Source organism: Malaclemys terrapin, chromosome 13 (genome assembly GCF_027887155.1).
Source record: "Malaclemys terrapin pileata isolate rMalTer1 chromosome 13, rMalTer1.hap1, whole genome shotgun sequence".
NCBI lineage: Eukaryota > Metazoa > Chordata > Testudines > Emydidae > Malaclemys > Malaclemys terrapin.
The window spans coordinates 33680572-33703673 of NC_071517.1; the positions used below are offsets into that span (position 1 = coordinate 33680572).

Here is a 23102-nt window from a genome sequence, read left to right on the forward strand (position 1 = left end):
ACTTTGTGACTTGCTTTCCCCTGCCCTGAAGCACCAGAATAACAGGATGAGAGCATCCCTCACAGTTGAGAAGTGAGTGGCGATAGCCCTGTGGAAGCTTGCAACGCCAGACAGCTACCGGTCAGTCGGGAATCAATTTGGAATGGGCAAATCTACTGTGGGGGCTGCTGTGATCCAAGTTGCCAGGGCAATCAAAGACCTGCTGATATCTGGAAAACATGCAGGCCATAGTGGATGGCTTTGCTGCAATGGGATTCCCAAATTGTGGTGGGGCGATAGACGGAACTCATATCCCTATCTTGTCATCGGAGCACCAAGCCACCGAGTACCTAAACAGCAAGGGGTACTTTTCAATGCTGCTGCAAGCCCTGGTGGATCACAAGGGATGTTTCACCAACATCAACGTGGGATGGTCGGGAAAGGTACATGATGCTCGCGTCTTCAGGCACTCTGGTCTCTTTCGAAAGCTGGAGGAAAGAACTTTCTTCCCGGACCAGAAAATAACCGTTGGGGATGTTAAAATGCCTATCGTGATCCTTGGGGACCCAGCCTACCCCTTAATGTCATTGCTCATGAAGCCATACACAGGCAGCCTGGACAGTAGTCAGGACCTGTTCAACTATAGGCTGAGCAAGTGCAGAATGGTGGTAGAATGTGCATTTGGACGTTTAAAAGCGTGCTGGTGCAATTTACTGACTTGCTCAGACCTCAGCGAAAAGAATATCCCCATTGTTATTGCTGCTTGCTGTGCACTCCACAATATCTGTGAGAGTAAGGGGGAGACATTTATGGAGGGGTGGGAGGTTGAGGCAAATCGCCTGGCTGCTGATTACGCGCAGCCAGACACCAGGGCGGTTAGAAGAGTACAGCAGGGTGCTGTGCGCATCAGAGAAGTTTTGAAAACGAGTTTTGTGACTGGCCAGGCTACGGTGTGAAACATCTGTTTGTTTCTCCTTGATGAACCCTCCGCCCCACCCCCCAATCCCGGTTCCCTCTACTTCCCTGTAAATCAACCATCCCACCCTCCCCTCCCCCTTCGAGCACCGCTTGCAGATGCAATAAAGTAATTGTTACTTCACATTCATGCATTCTTTATTAATTCAGCACACAACTAGGGGTTATAATTGCCAAGGTAGCCCAAGAGGGGTGGGGGAGGAGGGAAGGAAAAGGACACACTTCAGTTTAAAACTTTAAAACTTTAACACTTATTGAAGGCCAGCCTTCCGATGCTCGGGCAATCATCTGGGGTGGACTGACTGGGAGGCCGGAGGTCCCCCCACCATGTTCTTGGGCATCTGGGTGAGGAGGCAATGGGACGTGGGGAGGAGGGCTGTTGGTTACACAGGGGCTGTAGCGGCGGTCTCTGCTCCTGCTGCCTTTCCTGCAGCTGAACCATAGGCTGGAGCATATCAGTTTGATGCTCCAGCAGCCGGAGCATCAACTCTTGCTGTCTGTCTGCAAGCTGATGCCACCTATCCTCTACAGCCCGCCACTTGCTCTGTTCATCCCGCGATTCAGCCCGCCACCTCTCCTCTCGTTCATATTGTGCTTTTCTGTAGTCTGACATTGACTGCCTCCACACATTCTGCTGTGCTCTTTCAGCGTGGGAGGACATCTGGAGCTCAGTGAACATATCATCCCGACTTCGCTGTTTTCTCCTTCTAATCTTTGCTAGCCTCTGCGAAGGAGAAACATTTGCAGCTGGTGGAGGACAAGGGAGAGGTGGTTAAAAAAGACACATTTTAGAGAACAATGAGTACACTCTTTCACATTAAATTTTGCTGTTCACATTACACAACACATGTGCTTTCGTTACAAGGTCGCATTTTTCCTCTTATATTGAGGGCCTGCCGGTTTGGTGTGAGAGATCACTCACGCTTTGCCAGGCAACAGAATTCGGCTTGCAGGCAGCCATGGTAAGCCACAGTCTTTTGGCTTTTTTAACCCTCATAATATGTGGGAATAGGTTCAAACAGTAGCACCTCATTTCCCATACCAAGGACCCGTTGGGTTGGCCATTTAAAATGGGTTTGCAATGTAAAAGGAGGGGCTGTGGTTTCCGGGTTAACATGCAGCAGAAACCCAACTACCCCCTCCACACACATACCCCCAGTTCTCTGGGATGATCCCTTCACCCCTCCTCCCCACTGCGTGGCTAACAGCAGGGAACATTTCTGTTCAGCCAAGCAGGAACGGGCACCTCTAAATGCCCCCTTAATAAAATCACCCCATTTCAACCAGGTGACCGTGAATGATATCACTCTCCTGAGTATAACAAAGAGCGATAAGGAATGGATGTTGTCTGCATGCCAGCAAACACCAGGACCATATGCTGCCATGCTTTATTATGCAATGAATCCAGACTACGTGCTACTGGCCTGGCATGGTAAAGTGTCCTACCATGGCGGACGGGATAAGGCAGCCCTCCCCAGAAACCTTTTGCAAAGGCTTTCGGAGTACATGAAGGAGAGCTTTCTGGAGATGTCCCTGGAGGATTTCCGCTCCATCCCCAGACACATTAACAGACTTTTCCAGTAGCTGTACTGGCTGCGATTGCCAGGGCAAATTAATCATTAATCATTAAACACACTTGCTTTTAAACCACGTGTAATATTTACAAAGGTACACTCACCAGAGGTCCCTTGTGTGCCCTCAGGGTCTGGGAGCACGCCTTGAGTGAGTTCGGAGATTACTGGTTCCAGGTCCAGGGTGATAAACATATCCTCGCTGTTGGGGAAACCGGTTTCTCCGCTTCCTTGCTGTGAGCTATCTTCATTTTCTTCATCATCATCTTCCGCGTACCCTGAACCCGCTTCCCTGTTGCGTGTTTTTCCATTGACGGAGTCAAAGCACACGGTTGGGGTAGTGGTGGCTGCACCCCCTAGAATGGCATGCAGCTCCACGTAGAAGCGGCATGTTTGCGGCTCTGCCCCAGACCTTCTGTTTGCCTCTCTGACTTTGTGGTAGGCTTGCCTTAGCTCCTTAATTTTCACGCGGCACTGCTGTGCGTCCCTGTTGTGGCCTCTGTCCTTCGTGGCATTTGAGACCTTTTCTAATATTTTGCCATTTCGTTTACTGCTACGGAGTTCAGCTAGCACTGATTCGTCTCCCCATATGGCAAGCAGATCCCATACCTCCCGTTTGGTCCATGCTGGAGCTCTTTTGCGATCCTGGGATTCCATCATGGTTACCTGTGCTAATGAGCTCTGCATGATCACCTGTGCTCTCCATGCTGGGCAAACAGGAAATGAAATTCAAAAGTTCGCGGGGCTTTTCCTGTCTACCTTGTCAGTGCATCTGAGTTGAGAGTGCTGTCCAGAGCGGTCACAATGAAGCACTGTGGGATAGCTCCCAGAGGCCCATAACATCGAAATCCATCCACACTACCCCAAATCCGACCTGCAAAGGCCGATTTTAGCGCTTATCCCCTCATCGGAGGTCGAGTAAAGAAACCGGTTTAAAGGGCCCTTTAAGTCGAAAGAAAGGGCTTCATTGTGTGGACGTGTCCAGGCTTAATTCAATTTAACCCTGCTAAAGTCGACCTAAACTCGTAGTGTAGACCAGGCCCATGAGATCTTGCATGATCTAAAAAATAAAAAGGAGTCATATAAAAAAATGGAAACTAGGACAGATTACAAAGGATGAATATAGGCAAACAACACAGGAATGCAGGGGCAAGATTAGAAAGAGAAAGGCACAAAATGAGCTCAAACTATCTACAGGAATAAAGGGAAACAGGAAGACTTTTTATCAATACATTAGAAGCAAGAGGAAGACCAAAGACAAGGTAGGCCCACTGCTCAGTGAAGAGGGAGAAACAGTAACAGGTAACTTGGAAATGACAAGAGATGCTTAATGACTTCTTTGTTTCGGTCTTCACCGAGAAGTCTGAAGGAATGCCTAACATAGTGAATGTTAATGAGAACAGGGTAGGTTTAGCAGATAAAATAAAAAAAGAACAAGTTAAAAATCACTTAGAAAAGTTAGATGCCTGCAAGTCACCATGGCCTGATGAAATGTATCCTAGAATACTCAAGGAGCTAATAGAGGAGGTATCTGAGCCTCTAGCTATTATCTTTGGAAAATCATGGGACACAGGAGAGATTCCAGAAGTCTGGAAAAGGGCAAATATAGTGCCCATCTATAAAAAGGGAAATAAAAACAACCCAGGAAAATACATACCAGTTAGTTTAATTTCTGTGCCAGGGAAGATAATGGAGCAAGTAATTAAGGAAATCATCTGCAAACATTTGGAAGGTGGTAAGGTGATAGGGAATAGCCAGCATGGATTTGTAAAGAACAAATCGTGTCAGATCAATCTGATAGCTTTCTTTGATCGGATAACGAGTCTTGTGGATAAGGGAGAAGCTGTGGATGTGGTATACCTAGATTTTAGTAAGGCATTTGATACGGTCTCGCATGATATTCTTATTGATAAACTAGGCAAATACAATTTAGATGGGGCTACTATAAGGTGGGTGCATAACTGGCTGGATAACTGTACTCAGAGAGTTGTTATTAATGGTTCCCAATCCTGCTGGAAAGGCATAACAAGTGGGGTTCTGCAGGGGTCTGTTTTGGGGCCGGCTCTGTTCAATATCTTCATTAATGACTTAGATATTGGCATAGAAAGTACGCTTATTAAGTTTGCAGATGATACCAAACTGGGAGGGATTGCAACTATTTTGGAGGACAAGGTCATAATTCAAAATGATCTGGACAGATTGGAGAAATGGTCTGAGTTAAACAGGATGAAGTTTAACAAAGACAAATGCAAAGTGCTTCACTTAGGAAGGAAAAATCAGTTTCACACATACAGAATGAGAAGAGATTGTCTAGGAAGGAGTACGGCAGAAAGGGATCTAGGGGTTATTGTGGACCACAAGCTAAATATGAGTCAACAGTGTCATGCTGTTGCAAAAAAAGCAAACATGATTCTGGGATGTATTAACAGGTGTGTTGTGAGCAAGACACGAGAAGTCATTCTTCCGCTCTACTCTGCGCTGGTTAGGCCTCAACTGGAGTTTTGTGTCCAGTTCTGGGCACCGCATTTCAAGAAAGATGTGGAGAAATTGGAGAGGGTCCAGAGAAGAGCAACAAGAATGATTAAAGGTCTTGAGAACATGACCTATGAAGGAAGGCTGAAAGAATTGGGTTTGGATTTTTGGAAAAGAGAAGACTGAGAGGGGACATGATAGCAGTTTTCAGGTATCTAAAAGGGTGTCATAAGGAGGAGGGAGAAAACTTGTTCACCTTAGCCTCTAAGGATAGAACGAGAAGCAATTGGCTTAAACTGCAGCAAGGGAGGTTTAGGTAGGACATTAAGAAAAAGTTCCTAACAGTCATGGCAGTTAAACACTGGAATAAATTGCCTAGGGAGGTTGTGGAATCTCCATCTCTGGAGATATTAAAGTGTAGGTTATATAAATGTCTATCAGAGGTGGTCTAGACAGTATTTGGTCCTGCCATGAGGGCAGGACACTGGACTCGATGACCTCTCGAGGTCCCTTCCAGTCCTAGAATCTATGAATCTATGAATCTATGAATCTATATAGTGTACTAGGATTTTCAGAAAGCATTTGACATGGTCCATCTCCAAAGGCTCTGAAGAAAATTACTCAGGCGATCATAGGAAAAGTTCTCTCATGGATCAGTAACTGGTTAAAAAATAGGAAACAAAGGGTAAGAATAAATGGTCAGTTTTAATAATGGAAAGAGGTAAAGAGTGGGGCCTCCCAAGCATCTGTACTGGGACCTGTGCTGTTTGACATATTCACTGATGATCTGGAAAAGGGAATGAACAGTGAAGTGGCAAAGTTTGCAGATGATACAAAATTATTCAAAATAGTTAAGTCCAAAGCTGACTGTAGAAAACTGGGTGACCGGGCAACAGAATGGCAGATGAAATTCAACATTGATAAGTGAAAGTAATGTGCATTGGAAGAAATAATCCAAACTATACATATAAAATGATAATGGTGGGTTCTAAATTATCTGTTACCACTCAAGAAAGATATCTTGGAGTCATTTTGAATAGTTCTCTGAAAACTTCATCTCAATACACAAAAGAAGTCTAAAAGGCTAACAGAATCATAGAATCATAGAACTTGAAGGGACCTTGAGAGGTCATCTAGTCCAGTCCCCTGCACTCAAGTCTGGACTAAGTATTATCTAGAGTAGACCATCCCTGACAGGTGTTTGTCCAACCTGCTCTTAAAAATCTTCAATAATGGATATTCCACAACCTCCCTAGTTAATTTATTCCAGTGCTTATCCACTCTGAGAATTAGGAAGTTTTTCTAACATCCAACCTAAACAGAACTATTCCCCTATAGTCTAGCATATTTATACCTTTACAAGTTATATGACCATCCAATCAACATTAAGCATTGTGTCTTATATAACCCATAGTATATACATTTGCATCCTTCAGTTTACATAACTTTTTCTGTCCATGCCACTTTCATGTCATCATGTCCCTTTTTCAATTGGTTTATTAACTTTGATCGTACCACTCAATATAGGGACTTTTCTGTTTTTCACAATACAGGGACTTTTTGTCAATACCTTTTATGTATTGTATGGATTAACTTCCTTTTATCTATGTCCTTCAACACAGTACAAAACAACACCTTTGTCTTACACAGCCACTGTAAGCATTGTTTAAACAAGTCTGTACATACGGACGAATTTCACAAGCAACACTCATGTCAAGCAAAGACTTGGCTGAAGCCAGTTAGCTTAGCGTAAGTATTACCCTAAGCTGTCCAAATTTATTCACCATACGAGACCCATGAGTATGACTCTTCCAACACCAGATACTGGTCACTGTTACAGATGCTTTCCTTAGACTCCAACAACAGGGTGCAAATTGGTGACAAATGCAATGTTGATATTTCTCCACCACAATGTGGGCAAAGACTTACTATTTCGTATCACACAGGTCATCAACTCACTGTATCAGCTGTAGATTTTCTATCAACCTATGACTTTGGTCCTGTGGCCCATGCTGACATGAGGAATTGAATTCACATGAAGCACTAATGAAGACCTTCTTAAGTGATACTTTGGGGGTTAGGCGTAAGTCCTTCTCTGCACCGGATGATTTTCACCCTAAGGCGTACAGAATCTGGCCACTGGCTCTGAACTGGAACAAGTCACAATTTCTGTATTCTATCCAGAAACACATATGCTCTCATCTTTGCAGCTCATTACATTTAGGAGCTCTGACCTATCATTTAGAATGAGGTGTCCATGTTTATAAGCCTTGCGATGTTATGAATCTCTCACGGATTTGAATGGCCATAAAGTCACAGATCCTGATTCTCTTCTCACATCTATTACACTATTATGAGGAGTAGCTTCTGCTTTAGGGGCCAGTCCTGCCTCAATTAAGTCCATGCCAAAGTGGACTGGTATTTTCAAATGTGCCTAAAGGAATTTAGGTCCCCAAATCTTATTAATTTAAATTGGAGTTGGGCACATAACTCCCTTAGTCTCCTTCGAAAATCCCAGTCTAAATCTCTGTAAGGGGAAGGAAGATCAGGTGCATAATTTTAGCATTTTTTTTGCCTTTTACTTACATTTTATTCAGTCCTTAGCCCAGCAAAATCCCATTGTATTTACCAGCATGATGCCTGATATTGTTCAGTAATTTTCACACCCATGTGGATGGCAAATGCTCTGACCAGTTCAGGATTTCATGAGCACAATGACAACCCAGTGGATCTGGATAGCTAAGCACTAGGGCTGAGATCCTCAAAGGTATAAAGGTACTAAAGATGCAAACAGGTGCCTAGCAGGATTTTCAAAAGCACCTTGGTGTCTAACGTCCATTGAATTCTCTAGAATTCAAACTACACTACGTTAAAGCACACTAGAGAGCCATAGGGTAAAATATTCTAAAGAACCTAGGTGACTTAGGAACTTAAGTATCATTGGCTCTTTAATCAATTAGCTGAACTTGAAAATTTAACTGTAAATCCTATTTTCAAAAGTGATTTAGGGCCAGATTATTTAAGGTATTTAGGCACTTGTGGGATTTTCAAAATCACCTAGGTACCAAAAACATTGATTTGAATGGATGTTGGGCAACTAGAAGGTTTGAGAATTCCACTTGGTGTCTAAATACTTTAAAAAATCTGTCCCTAGGGCTTGTTTATACAGAGAAGACATAGCAACTTAACTTAAATATGTTTATTTAGTCCACTGCAACTTTTGTGCCTTTGTGGACTTTTAGGTGGAAAACGGGTTATATCAGTTCAGTCTGCACCTGAAAATTGATAAAAGTGAGGTTTTAACCAATATAATAATGTTCACACACAAAGTTGCACTGTTTTAACTAAATTGGTATACAATCACACCTTTCATTATGTCAGTACAACTTTTTGTGTAGACTAGAGTTAAATTTTTCAAAAGCACCAAAGTGTCTTAGAACCAGATTTTCAAAGATTATTAAGGCCTGGTCTACACTATGACTTTAATTCGGATTTAGCAGCGTTAAATTGAATTAACCCTGCACCCGTCCACACAACGAAGCCGTTTATTTTGAAATAAAGGGCTCTTAAAATCGATTTCTGTACTCCTCCCCAACGAGCAGAGTAGCGCCAAAATCAATGTTGTCATTTCGAATTAGGGTTAGTGTGGCCGCGATTTGATGGTATTGGCCTCCGGGAGCTATCCCACAGTGCACCATTGTGACCACTCTGGACAGCAATCTGAACTCGGATGCAGGAAAAGCCCCGCAAACATTTGAATTTCATTTCCTCTTTGCCCAGTGTGGAGAGCACAGGTGACCACAGATAGCTCATCAGCACAGGTAACCGTGCAGGCCGATAATCGAAAAAGAGCACCAGCATGGACCGTACGGGAGGTACTGGATCTGATCGCTATATGGGGAGAGGATTCAGTCCTAACAGAACTTCATTCAAAAAGACGAAATGCCAAAACTTTTGAAAAAATCTCCAAGGGCATGATGGAGAGAGGCCACAATAGGGACTCAGATCAGTGCCGCGTGAAAGTCATGGAGCTCAGACAAGCCTATCAAAAAACAAAGGAGGCAAACGGTTGCTCCGGGTCAGAGCCGCGGACATGCCGCTTCTACGCTGAGCTGCATGCAGTTCTGGGGGGGGCCGCCACCACTACCCCACCTCTGACCGTGGATTCCGAGGCAGGGATAATCTCATCAGCTACACCTGAGGATTCTGCGGATGGGGAATAGGAGGAGGAGGAGGACGAGCTTGCAGAGAGCACCCTGCACTCCGTTCTCCCCAACAGCCAGGATCTTTTTCTCAGCCTGACTGAAGTACCCTCCCAACCCTCCCAACCCAGTATCCAAGACCATGACCCCATGGAAGGGACCTCAGGTGAGTTTACCTTTTAAAATATAAAACTTGTTTTAAAAGCAAGGGTTTTTAATGATTATTTTGCCCTGAGGACTTGGGATGCATTCACATCCAGTAAAGCTACTGGAAAAGTCTGTTAACGTGTCTGGGGATGGAGCGGAAATCCTCCAGGGACATCTCCATGAAGCTCTCCTGGAGGTACTCCAAAAGCCTTGCCACAAGGTTTCTGGGCATTGCAGCCTTATTCCATCCTCCATGGTAGGACACTTGACCGTGCCATGCTTGCAGCAAGTAATCTGGTATCATTGCATGACAAAGCCTGGCAGCGTATGGTCCCAGTGTTTGCTGGCATTCAAACAACATCCGTTCTTTATCTTGCTGTGTAATCCTCAGGAGAGTGATATCGCTCATGGTAACCTGGATGAAATACAGGAATTTAATTAAGGGGACAGAGGTGGCCGTTCCTACTGGGCTGTTTGCCTGTGGCTGAAAAGAAATCCTTCCCTGCAGTTAGCCAAGCACGGGGGGTGGGGGGGGAATTGGCCAAGAGCTTTTCGCATTTGGCTAGCAGGGATCTTCCCTGATACCAGCCACGTGGTGGGGGGAGGGGTAAAGCAATCATCCCAGAGAATTCATGGCGGGGTGGGGGGTGTTAGTTTGGTTCCTGCAGGGATCTTCTCTGATACCAGCCACACGGCGGGGGGAGGAATAAAGCGATCATCCAGAGAATTGGATGGGGGGCGTGGTTAGTTTGTTTTCTGCTGCTGAAGGTTAACCAGAAAACTGCAGCACTCAACGGGCTTTGCTTGGTATGTGGGAAAGGAGGGCGCAGAAGCCAAAAGACAATGTCTTACCATGGCCGCATGCAAGCCGAATTCTGTTACCCGGACCTGCGTCTGTGATCTCTAGCAGCAAAGCCACAGGCACTCAATATTAAGAGGCAAAATGCGACCTTTCACAGAAATCACATGTGCTATGTAATATGAATAGTGTTGGTCACCGTGAAAGAGTATAAGCATTGTTCTGCAAAATGTATCTTTTTAAAAAATTCTCTCCTTTTTTCCCTCCCTCCAGCAGCTGCAAATTCTTCAAGCCTCCCTCCTCCATCCCGAAGGCTATCACAGATAAGGCGTCGGAAAAAGAAGATGCGAGACGATATGTTCGCAGAAATCATGGAATCCACCCGCAGTGACAGAGCTCATCTGAATGAGTGGAAGGACACGGTTTCAAAGTATAGGAAAGAAGCCAGTGAATGTGAGGACAGGAGGGACCAATGTGAAGGACATGGGGGACCAACATGAGGACAGGAGGGACCAAAGTGAGGAGAGGAGAGACGCTCGAGATGAGAGGTGGCGGCAGGAAGATCAGAGGAGGCAGGATGCAATGCTGAGGCTGCTGCGTGAGCAAACAGACATGCTCCAGCGTCTGGTGAAGTTTCAGGAATGGCAGCAGGATAACAGAGTGCCGCTACAGCCCCTGTATAACCCCCTCCCCCTCACCATGTTCCATAGCCTCTTCACCCAGACGTGTAAGAACGCAGGGGGGTAGGCTCCGTACACCTTCCCATTCCACCCCAGTGGACAGCCCAAGCAAAAGGCTGTCATTTTTTTAACCTTTTTTTAGTGGCCTTTTCCTTCCCACCGATCCTCCTCCCAAACCCCACCCGGTTTCCCTCCCTCTTTTTATAATCTATTAATAAAGAATAAATGATTTTTAAATGATAGTGACTTTATTTGGTTTGAAAGCAAGCTAGGGGAAGGGGGAGGGTGGGTTCCTTACAGAGAATGAGTCGATAAAGGGGGCGGGTTTTCATGAAGGAGAAACAAACAGATATTTCACACTGTAGCCTGGCCAGTCATGAAACTGGTTTTCAAAGCTTCTCTGATGCACAGTGCTTCCTGGTGTGCTCTTCTAATTGCCCTGGTGTCTGGCTGCAAGTAATCAGCAGCCAGACGATTTGCCTCAGCCTCCCACCCCGCCATAAAAGTCTCCCCCTTACTTTCATAGAGATTGTGGAGCACACAGCAAGCAGAAATAACAATGGGGAGATTGGTTTGGCTGAGGTCTGAGCGAGTCAGTGACGATCACCAGTGACCTTTTTAACGGCCAAATGCACATTCTACCACCATTCTGCACTTGCTCAGCCTGTAGTTGAACAGCTCCTGACTCCTGTCCAGGCTGCCTGTGTATGGCTTCATGAGCCATGGCATTAAGGGGTAGGCTGGGTCCCCAGGAATAACTATTGGCATTTCAACATCCCCAACGGTTACTTTCTGGTCTGGAAAGTAAGTCACTTGCTGCAGCCCTTTAAACAGAGTAGTGTTCCTGAAGACATGAGCGTCAAGAACCCTTCCCGGCCATCCCACGTTCATGTTGGTGAAACGTCCCTTGTGATCCACAAGTGCTTGCAGCACCATTGAAAAGTACCCCTTGCGGTTTATGTACTGGGTACCCTGGTGCTCCGGTGCCAAGATAGGGATATGGGTTCCATCTATCACCCCACCACAGGTAGGGAATCCCATTGCTGCAAAGCCATCCACTATGACCTGCACATTTCCCAGAGTCACGACCCTTTATATCAGCAGCTCTTTGATTGCGTTGTCTACTTGAATCACAGCAGCCCTCACGGTAGATTTGCCCACTCCAAATTGATTCCCAACTGACCGGTAGCTGTCTGGCGTTGCAAGCTTCCACAGGGCTATCGCCACTCACTTCTCAACTGTGAGGGCTGCTCTCATCTTGGTATTCTGGTGTTTCAGGGCAGGGGACAGCAAGTCACAAAGTTCCATGAAAGTGCCCTTATGCATGCAAAAGTTCCGCAGCCACTGGGAATCATCCCACACCTGCAACACTATGCGGTCCCACCAGTCTGTGCTTGTTTCCCTTGCCCAGAATCGGCATTCCATGAATAGAACCTGCCCCATTAACAACATGATCTCCAAAGCACCGGGGCCCGCAGTTTGAGAGAATTCTGTGTCCGTGTCCATGTCCATGTCCATGTCCTCATCATGTTTGTCGCTGCGTTGCCGCTGCCGCTACCTCCTCGCCTAGTTTTTCTGCTCCTGGCTCAGCATAAACTCCACGAGAACGCGCAAGGTGTTTACAATGTTCATGACTGCTGTCTTGAGCTGAGCAGGCTCCATGCTTGCCATGGTATGGAGTCTGCAGTGTTCACCCAGGAAAAAAGGCGCGAAATGGTTGTCTGCCATCCGTTGCTTTCATGCAGAGAGGGAGGGAGGGGTGAGGCTGTACCCAGAACCACCTGCGACAATGTTTTTTGCCCCATCAGGCACTGGGATCTCAACCCAGAATTCCAATGGGTGGGGGAGACTGCAGGAACTATGGGATAGCTATGGGATAGCTAAACACAGTGCAATGCTCCAGAAGTCGACACTAGCCCCGGTACATGGACGCACACCGCCGAATTAATGTGCTTAGTGTGGCCGCATAGATTCGACTTTATACAATCTGTTTCCCAAATTAGAATTATATAAATTCGGATTAATCCCATAGTGTAGACATACCCTAAGTGTCTAGTGGGATTTTCAAAGGCCTAGGAACATAAATCCCATTGAATTCAATAGGTGTTATGTGCTTAACCTGCGTAGGTACTTCTGAAATTCCCACTAGGTGCCTATCTGCCTGTCTTTAGGCATTGGAATGTCTTTAGCCTCTGGTGTTTTATACTTCTGTATCTTAGACCACCTATTAAGTTGCCTAAATTTGGACATAGTTGCCTAACTTTGGGCAGCCACTTAGGGCCATCTTTTTAAAAGTATTTAGTCACTTAGTGGGATTATTAAAAGTACATAGTCACCTAACAGCCACAGAAATGAATGAGTTTTAGGTTCCTAGGTGCTTCTGCAAATTCCAATAGGCATCTAAATACTTTTAGAAATCTGTCCTTTTGTCTTTTACAAACGGAGAAACCGAGGAACAAAGAACTTAAACAATTTCACAGTGGTCCATCAGCAAGTCAATGGAAACACAGAACCAAGGTCTCCTAACTTCTAGTGCTCTTCTTTAACCAAAGTCACCGTCCTTACTAAGCCAGAGATTTGGCACATTCTAGAGAAGACAGTGAAATTCTGTTGAGCCCAAATCCGAAGAGCACTTCTGAGGAATATAAATTAAGCTTATTTCTAAGACCTGTTGTGTTGCCATACATAAACAAAGCAGGTAAGGGGAAAAGACAGCAGGATGATGATGAAATGGTAATGGAATGAGATTCTAATCAATATAGAAACGTATGCAATAAGTAGGAAGATTTTGTGTATGAAACCTTTAAATGTTTGATTTATAGCTGGAGGAAAAAATATGGTACCCCCACTCACAATGTATTTTTTTCTCAGAATCCAAGAACACTTCATTCTAAGGAGAGAAGATAATGTGTGAAGGGGGTCTGTTCTGGCTAGTTCTGTCAGCAAAAGCTAATAAGCTAGGTTCACTAGAGAGAGAGAGACAAACAGACAGACCACCTCAGAAATATACTTTAAACCACTTGTATTAATACATATTTTTTGTATACTTGGTAATGTGACCTACTGGGCCATATCTGGTTGGAAGGAATAGGTTCCCCACAGTGAGTAATTAGTACATCTGTAACATATTTCCTTCTCTCTCTCTCTCTCTCTCTCTCTCTCTCTGGCTTTCACTCATCTTTTTTGACTTTCGAATGCATAAGAGAAAATAACTATATGAAAGACCTGTGGGAACATGCTGCTGCTGTAATTCATTGAGTCACAGAGATAAGAATGTAAAAATGGATTGGATAGTTCTCTTAGAGGTAGACGTAGGTTTTCATAGCCACAAATGCCACATGGATTCCATTCCTCATTAATTTTCATGGGCATTTGTTTAAGAACCAGATTTTTAAAGGTATTTAGGCACCTAATGAGATTTTTAGAAGCATCTAAGCACCTAAAATCCTTGATTTCAATGGGTGTTAGACACATGGCTGCTTTGAAAAATCCCATTACACACCTAAAAGCCTTTAAGAATTTGCCCCATAATCCCTTAGGCAGCTTTTGAAATCTCAGCTGTAGCCTGGTCTGATAGATGGGAAATAAGAAGTTGGAGTATGTCCCAGCTCTGTCACTGATTTACTGTGTGAAAGTCATAGTAACCGTCCGTGCCTCGGTTTCCCCACTTGTAAATAAATGAGATAATACTACTCACCCACCTTAGGAAAATGGTTTGAGATCTACTGATGAAAAGCATTGCCAAAAGCTAGGGATTATACTTAGGCTAGGTCTACACTTACATTCGGAGCGATTGAGCCATTAGGGGTCTGTTTATCGCGTCTTCACTGGACGCGATAAATCGACCAGTGAGTGCTCTCCTGTCAACTCTGATACTCCACTGAGGCAAGAGACGCAGGCGGAGTCGATAGGGGGCATAAACAGTTGACTTACCACAGTGAAGACACTGCGGTAAGTAGATCTAAGTATGTTGACATCAGCTATGTTATTCACGTAGCTGAAGTTGCGTAACTTAGATTGATTCCCCCCCCACAGAGTAGACCAGGTTTTAATGAGCATTGACAATTAAGCACTGTCTGGTACATAATTCTATATAAAATTCTTGTTCTGTTCTCACTTATATGTTAATACAGGGTTAATACCTTTAAGAAGTGGTGTGCCGAGTCTTCATTTATTCACTTTAATTTAAGGTTTCACATGCCGGTAATACATTTTAACATTTTTTTAGAAGGGGTCTCTCTCTCTAAGTCCTGCCCCCGCAGAGGAGAGTGGTGGGCGAGGGGGCTGAGTGGGGTAGGGGGCCGAGACCCCCTCCCACCGCTCTCCCCTGCGGGGGCAGGACACAGAAGCTTGGTCCTGCGGCACCCAAGCTCCCTCCCCCCCCCGCTTCTTCCCCAGCGTGGTGCCGGCCCCTCCTCCTCCTCCTCTCATCGGGCAGGCAGTGTGCCACTCACAGGTTGCCGATCCCTGTGTTAATCTGTCATGAATAGGATTGGTAGCATTTTATTTTTATTATTTCTAATTTTGATGGGGAATATCTATGTTTATTTTTAAGCATTTTCTCCACTTTTTATTTATTTCAATGTTCATAGTTGTACAAAATTATGGGGGTGGGGGGGCGGGAGACTGTCAGACAAATGATAGTTGACACTGAGATTCAAAAAGTGAAAGCTCTATAAACTATTAAAACACAAATTGTCAACATCACATGTTAAACTATAGAAAGTAAACATCCTTAATTCAACAGATCATACCTATTTTTACGATTCATTCACTAATCTGTTTGTAACAAGCCCAATTCATAAGTCTAAATCACTGGATTTTGACTCTAATAAGTTCTTCAGCAGCATTTTTCTTATTTTGCCTATCTGTAAATTTTGGATATCGCTGGAAATACATTTTCATCAGTTTGTGTGTGTATGGTGAAATTGACGTTTACCAATATTTACCAATACAAATCTAATCCTTCCAAGCCTAGTCATGAAGTTTGTTCCTTGGTTGTTAGAATTTGAGCCTGGCCAAAATGTAAAATCGTTTTAACGTTAGATACAAAGGGGGAGATTTTCAAAGGATTTTCTATGGGAGTTGGGCCACATAACTGCCCTCTTTGCCTCTGAAAATCTTTATCAAAGACAAAAATATGATCATGGACACAAAAGAAGAAGACACCTAAATAACCCCAGTGTTCCAAAGCTATGTGTTGGGAAGGTTAGCTGAATTTTGAAATGAGTTGGACAATGGAGAGTGAGGGAGGATCTAGGAGAAAAGATTAGGAGTTCACGTCTGGCAATGTGCTGGAATTAGAGATTATAATTCTCTGCCGTGGCATAGACCAATGTAAAATGGTCATCGTAGAGCCTTTGAGGAACAAAGACAAATCCTGCCTGCCGCAGAGCTCAGCAGAGATTCCTGAAGGAGAAAATAGCAGAGGACAAGACTGATCCATTTACCTTAATACTAGAAGAAAGGAAATTCTCAGGGAAACTGGGGATAACTGTTCTTGTTGTTATTCTTTTAAACCTGGTTCCAATTTTACATTTACACCTTTTATATGTGGGTAAAATTTTCAGAAGTGCCTAAGGGTCAGATTTGCAAAGGAATTTAGGCACCTAAAGATTCAGCCAGGCACCTAAATACCATTAAATATCTGGCTTCTAGGAGCCTAATTTTTATTGAAAATCTACCGGACGTTTAGATTAGACATTTTCTAAGGTATTTAAGTTTCTAAAGATGCAGATAGTTGTTTAATGGGATTTTCAAAAGCACTTCAGCAGATGAGGCACCAAAATCCCATTGATTTCAGTGGTAGTTAGGCACCTAACCTGCTTAGATACTTTTAACGTTTCCACAAGGCACCTATCTGCTCCTTCAGGAACTGAAATCTTTCTAGAGGTCTCATCAACAGCCCATTGGCATGAATGAACATCTTTCAACTGAATTAAATGGCCTTTAGATCAGGCCCTATGTGGATATTACTTTTAGCATTTCACATCTAGGCCCCCATCCTGAGATCATTACTGAAGTGCTAAATTATATTTTTATAGTAGTCCGTTTGACTGTAATGGGGACTACTCACACTAGGAAAGAAAGCTTGTGCATAAAGCGAGTGCAGGATCAAGATCGTAGTGACATAGGACAAACTTCTGAGAGCAAATCCAAAGTTTAAATTTGTAGCAACTCCAGTGTTTTCATTATCTGTGATGAATGACTGGTTGGCCAACTCACATGACATTGATTGTCTGTTCCTTGATTCAATAGCTGAAAAATTGTTAAACAGCAGACTAAAGAACAACATGCAGGAATTTTTTTTTAATTAGTGAAGAATTTCAAAAAATCAAACTTATTTCCCTTTTTAAAGGTTTTAAGTTGTGGGGTCCTACTTGTTGTTAAATGGAAAAAATTCAATCATGTTTTCTATAAAGTTTTCCATTTAAACTTTGACAGAAAATGAAATGAAAAATTTCATTAAAGACAAGAAAACAAAAATTCAGTAAGTCAACAGTTCTTTACAAACATTTTCATTTTTGAAAATGGTAATTTTTCAACAAAAAGGAATTAAAAGGGAAAAGTTTAATTACTGTTGAGGGGAACTGTTGATTTTAATGAGTGTTAGGCACCTAGATGCTTTTGAGAATCCCACTAGGTTCCTAAATACCTTTAAATATCTTCCCCGTGATGCCTGACTTATTTCTATTTTTGAATATTTGTATCTAGACCAGTCTTATCATCCAAGTGTAAATAAACTTTAACTTTTACCTTTGTATCCCCCTACCTTTTTGAAAGTGTTTTACTTATTAAGGCTGGGGATTTCAAAGGAGGTTAAAGACATAGGCTGGGTTTACCAAAGGAGCCTGAGAGAGTTTCAGTAGAATTTTTGCACCTTTGTCCCTTTGGCATCTTTGGAAGTCCCAGCCATAATTAGAGCTGGTTGGAATTTTCATTGTAGAGGAAATTCCAATATTTTAAAATTTGAAATTGGTTTTTATCAAAATCTGGATGAATATTTAAAATTTGGAGAAAAGTTCCAAAAAAATTAAACTCAGAAATGGCAAAACATCCATTTTGATCCAAACCTGTGCTGGTCAGACCACGGAACACCCATTCCATAGTAATCTTCAAAGTTTAATCTTTTTATTATTATTACCCTGAATCATAAATAAACAAACAAATACATAAATAAACATTTCAGAACTTTCAGACCAAAAATGATGAAAGGTTTAGAAAACCTGACATAGGAGGAAAGGGTAAAAAAAACTAGTCATGCTTAGTCTTGAGAAAAGAAGACAGAGGGGGGATTTGATAGTCCTCAAATATAGTAAGTGCTGTTATAAAAAGGACAGTGATCAATTGTTCTCCACGTCCATAGAAGGTGGGACAAGAAGTAATGGGTTATTATCATTATTTTACAGGTAGGGAAAATGAGGCTGGGGAAGGGAACTTAAGTAACACACCAAAGCTCCCCCTTCGCATTTGGCGAAGACAGGACTAGAATGCTGGTGTCCAGGCTGCCAGTACTGTGCTTTCACCAGGAGACCAGCCTGACTCAGTAGAGTCTGTTACACATTCTAGGGAAGTCTGTGAAATTCTGTTGAGACTGAATATCCTCAGGGTGCTGGGAAGATGGGGGTGGAGTACAAAACCAACCCCCTCATGCAGCCAATTTGAGCTGCAGTTCATTAACAAGGTAGGTAGGGGTAAAGCCAGTTGGATGATGATGGAAGGAGATTCCTATCAACATCAACATCTAAAAAATTTGTCGGAGTCTTTTGGTTTCGAAGAGGCAGATTATCGTTTATACTAACACTTCACACCACTCTGGCAGTAGAATGGGGGTTTTAAATCAGAGTGAATTATACTTATTACATACATTTTAAGGTCCCTTTATATTGTTACAGCGGTGTAATATGACCTTAATGTAAATGTGAACCAGGTGTGAAATATTCCTATATTTGTTATATATTTAGATGGGGAGAAAGCAAGAGAAACCATGTTGTGATGCACCATTTTTCAGCAGCCAAGGCTATTGTGTGTCATCCGGAGAGAAAAAACCTTGTGAATGAAGGGAGTTTGTATTGACAAGCTCTATCAGAAGGCATGGTAAGTTTGATCCACTAGCCTGATCCAGCCTATTCTGGAATTATAGTTTAAAGTAACTGTATTGTGAAATAGGTTTGCCTTTCTTAGTAATGTGAGCTACCTGAAAATTGCTGTTCAAAAAGTTTGCCTCATTGAAGAATCAACACACCTGTACTCAAGGAATGAGTCTATCTCATCACTTTTTTTCTAATATAGGATGAAATCTAGGATGAACAAAGGAAATACAATTATTTGTAAATTGGGAAAGTTGCTTTTTCCATAAAAATTTATCACAAAACTGTTGTTATCCTCAACAAATTTCTTTTATTTTTTTTCAGTTTTTTGTAAAAAAAAAAAAGGCTTCAATAAACCAGAAGTGTTCAGTTTTCAGTCAAAACATTTTGTTCTTTAGTCACCAGAAATTACTACTTCTTGTTATTGTTTTGATGAAAGTCCCCAAATTATTTTATTAACTGATTCATTTGCAAAAATCTCTGTTTCATCAAAAATACAGTGTCAATCAAAAAAATGGGAGAATGGAACATTTCCAAGCAGCTCTAATACATTAACCTGTGGAATTTACTGATATAGTAAATTTAATGAGGCAAAGAAAAAAAGAAGAAAAATTTACTGTGTTTCTGAGAAACAGTTTTTTTGTTGTTTGTCTCTCCCTGCTTGCCTGCCTTGTCTTTTAGAGTGTAAGATTTTTGGACTAGGGATGGATTCTGTGCTATGTTTGTGCCTTGTGAAACACAATGGAGTCCCAACCATAGACGGGACCTTAAGGTTTTACCAGAAGACACACAATAAGTGATAAACATAATTTCTAATTTCTGATGTCAATCCCTTGTTCCTGAGAATTTGGGGTGGGATTTTCTAAAGGGTCTAAGTAGGACCAGCTGGAAACTGGAATTTCATTTTTTGGGGAAAAAAAAAAAATCTCAAGATTTCAAGCTATGTTTTGTTCTGATATGGAAAGAACACAAGACTTTTCAAAAAGAGATGTACAAAAGATCAACCCACTACAGCCAGGTGGTTAGAGCAGTTACGCAGGTCATGGGAGAATCATGTTCAAGTCCCAAGTCTGGCTGTTTCAGTAGTGGAACTCAGACCTTGGCAAGTGCACGTGCCAGCAGGCTATGGCATTAATTCTTATCCTTTGATCAGTAATTCCATCCTGGACCTAAGAACATACCCAGATGACACTTTTGTTGAAACATGTTTCCATGAACTATTTCTGTTTCAACAAAATGGTATTTTTCAACATAAAAAAAAGTTGTGTCTAATTATTTATTGTATTATATTGTATTCTTACTAGTTCTGGGCCTCAGTAGCACAAATCCCATTGAATATCACAGAGTATAAGTGGCTTAGGAACAGAAGTCCTAGGCTACGTCTACACTAAGGGGGGGGTTGATTTCAGATACGCAAATTCAGCTACGGGAATAGCATAGCTGAATTTGACATATCTGATCTGACATACCCCGCTGTGAGGACGGTGGAAAATCGACCGCTGTTGCTCCCCTGTCGACGGCACTTACTCCTACCTCGGCTGGTGGAGTATGTGCGTCGATTCAGGAATCGATTATCGCGTTCTGACGAGACTCAATAAATCGATCCCTGAGAGATCGATTTTCTACCGCCGATCTGAACGGGTAGTGAAGACCAGCTCCTATCGACTTTCAGTGGAGACTTGTGGTCCTAGGTCACTTAGGTGTTTTTTAAAATCCCCGTCATTTTCCTGAGCAGCAAGCAAAGTTATCTTGAAGGTGAGGGATGAAGACAATGGCCCAAATCATGAGGCTTTCTCATGGGTGAATGGAGTGTGGTTGATGGGCTAGACCAGCAGCAGGGGAAAGATGCCATTGGGTCAGCCATCCCACTGACTCCTCATGGGTCTTAGAGGAATAAGGAGTGAAGCTCTCATCTCTGTTGCACAGCCCGAAAGATGCACAAGCACAGACTGATGTTGAGTAGCACCTGCTTTCCTTCCCTTATCTTATCTTTAATTAGGGTTCTAGGTATTATTGTTGGGATTTTAGAAGGAGCCCTAAAATACCGAAATCCCTTAGAATTTCATCCTGGAATCCTGGTCCTTGTATTTCACCAGTGAAGTGAGTTCAAGCAAGAGCCAGATCTACTGGGTGCAGTGTCAAATCCCACAATCCCAGAGCCCAGATAGGTATCTTGAAAGTGTTTTAGGAGATGTGGGCAGAGATTCAGGGCTGTGGATCTGCAGATATTTTATAGGTACCCTGATAGGGCAAGGTATTTGGCACTTCACATTTGCACATCCAAAAGTGTGTTCAACATGTTTAAATACCTTTATAATTCCTCATGTTTTGACAGATGGACCTCATGGCTGGAGCAGAAATAGAAAACCAAACCAGCGTGCAGAAATTCATACTCCTGGGCTTTCCCGGCACTTGGTTTTTTCGGATTTCCCTTGCAGTGGTGTTTTCAATTATATATTTCCTGACAATTGTAGGGAATATGTCTGTTATAGCCTTAGTGTGGACCCACCCATGGCTCCACACCCCCATGTACTTCTTCCTCTGCAATCTCTCCTTCCTGGAGATCTGGTACACCACGGCCTGCATCCCCAAGGCCATTGGAGTTATGTTTGGGAAAAGCCAAATCATTTCCTTCACCGGCTGCATCCTGCAGCTGTATTTAGTATTCTCTCTGGGATCTACAGAATGTCTCATACTGGCTGTCATGGCCTATGACCGCTATTTGGCCATATGTCATCCATTGCGTTACAGCTCCCTCATGAACAGCACCTTCTCTGCTCAGCTGGCCCTCATCTCTTGGCTGAGTGGGTTCCTGGCTATCTCTGTGCTGGCATCTCTAATATCCAGGTTGTCTTTCTGTGGCCCTAACATTATCAATCACTTCTTTTGTGACATAGATTCCTGGATAGCGCTTTCCTGCACTGACACGAGCCTCGTTGAGCTGGCAACTTTTATCATCTCTATGAATGTCCTCCTGGGCTCATGTGCAGTAACCCTAGTCTCGTACATTTACATCATCTCCACCATCTGTAGAATCCCCTCAGCCCAAGGCCGCCAAAAGGCCTTTTCCACTTGCTCTGCCCATCTCACTGTCGTAACCATCTGGTACGGCTCCACCATTTTTCTGTATGTCAAGCCTTCTGCACAGAACTCATTGGATTTAAACAAAATAGTCAACGTCTTTAACACTATTGTAACTCCTCTATTAAACCCTTTCATTTACACTCTAAGAAATAAAGAGGTGACGCGAGCCTTGGAAAAGGCAATCGGTGGCATGTAAAGTGGTTTTCAAATGGTCTGCATTTAGTAGCAATGTTGTCAAAGGGACCAAAATTAAAATTTCCTGAAGGTCATTCTTAGTGCATGTGAACATTTCTTTGTTTTACAGGTTTCCTCATTGACTGTAACAATCTGATGTTGACTTACAGATGAACTCAAGTGGGAGAAATGCAAATGTATTATGCTGAAAATTCCAAGTTGCTAAATTTGTGTGGCATTTACCAGGATCTGTATGGATGCACCCATTTATAATTACATAGGGGCATAGGCCTAAGGGAGTTGGGTAACAAGCTCCCGTTGAATATCAGATGTAGATTCAAGCTGACATTTTCAAAGGAATGTGTGCAAATTTATTGCCCAGATCCCACTGAATTTCAATACAAATTAGGTGACTAGCTTCCGTGCGCGCCTTTGAAATTCCCACTTCCACACTTTATCTCCTCTACTTACTTTTATGATATATTTTCCAGTAGGGAGGACTTGTGTGATGCCATGGAACTGACCGTGACAGAAATGTCAATTTCCTGCAATATCCTTATTGAATTACTGTCCCGTATTGATGTGTCCATAGAAGAGATTTTAGAACAACTTGATTAATTAAACAGTAATAAATCATCAGGACCAGATGATATTCACCTAAGAGTTCTGAAGGAACTCAAATATGAAATTGCAGGACTACAAATTGTAGTATGTAACCGATCACTTAAATCAGCCTATGTGCCAGATATTTGGATGGTAATAAATATAATTCTAATTTTTAAAAAGGGCCCCAGAGGCTATCCTGGGAATTACAGGTCAGTGATCCTAACTTCAGTACTGGGCAAACTGGTAGAAACTATGTTAAAGAATAGAATGATCGGACACGTTGATGGACAGAATTTTTTGGGGAGGAGTCAAAACACCTTTTG

The 23102-nt window shown here is 42.9% G+C and overlaps 1 protein-coding gene across 1 annotated transcript; it reads left to right on the forward strand.

Annotated features, from left to right (window-relative positions):
* The first annotated feature begins 21259 nt into the window (after window positions 1–21259).
* LOC128847960 (olfactory receptor 6F1-like) lies at window positions 21260–22195 on the forward strand. The gene has a single exon (XM_054047683.1). The coding sequence runs from the start codon at window positions 21260–21262 to the stop codon at window positions 22193–22195; it is 936 nt and encodes a 311-aa protein (XP_053903658.1).
* The last annotated feature ends 907 nt before the right edge of the window (window positions 22196–23102 follow it).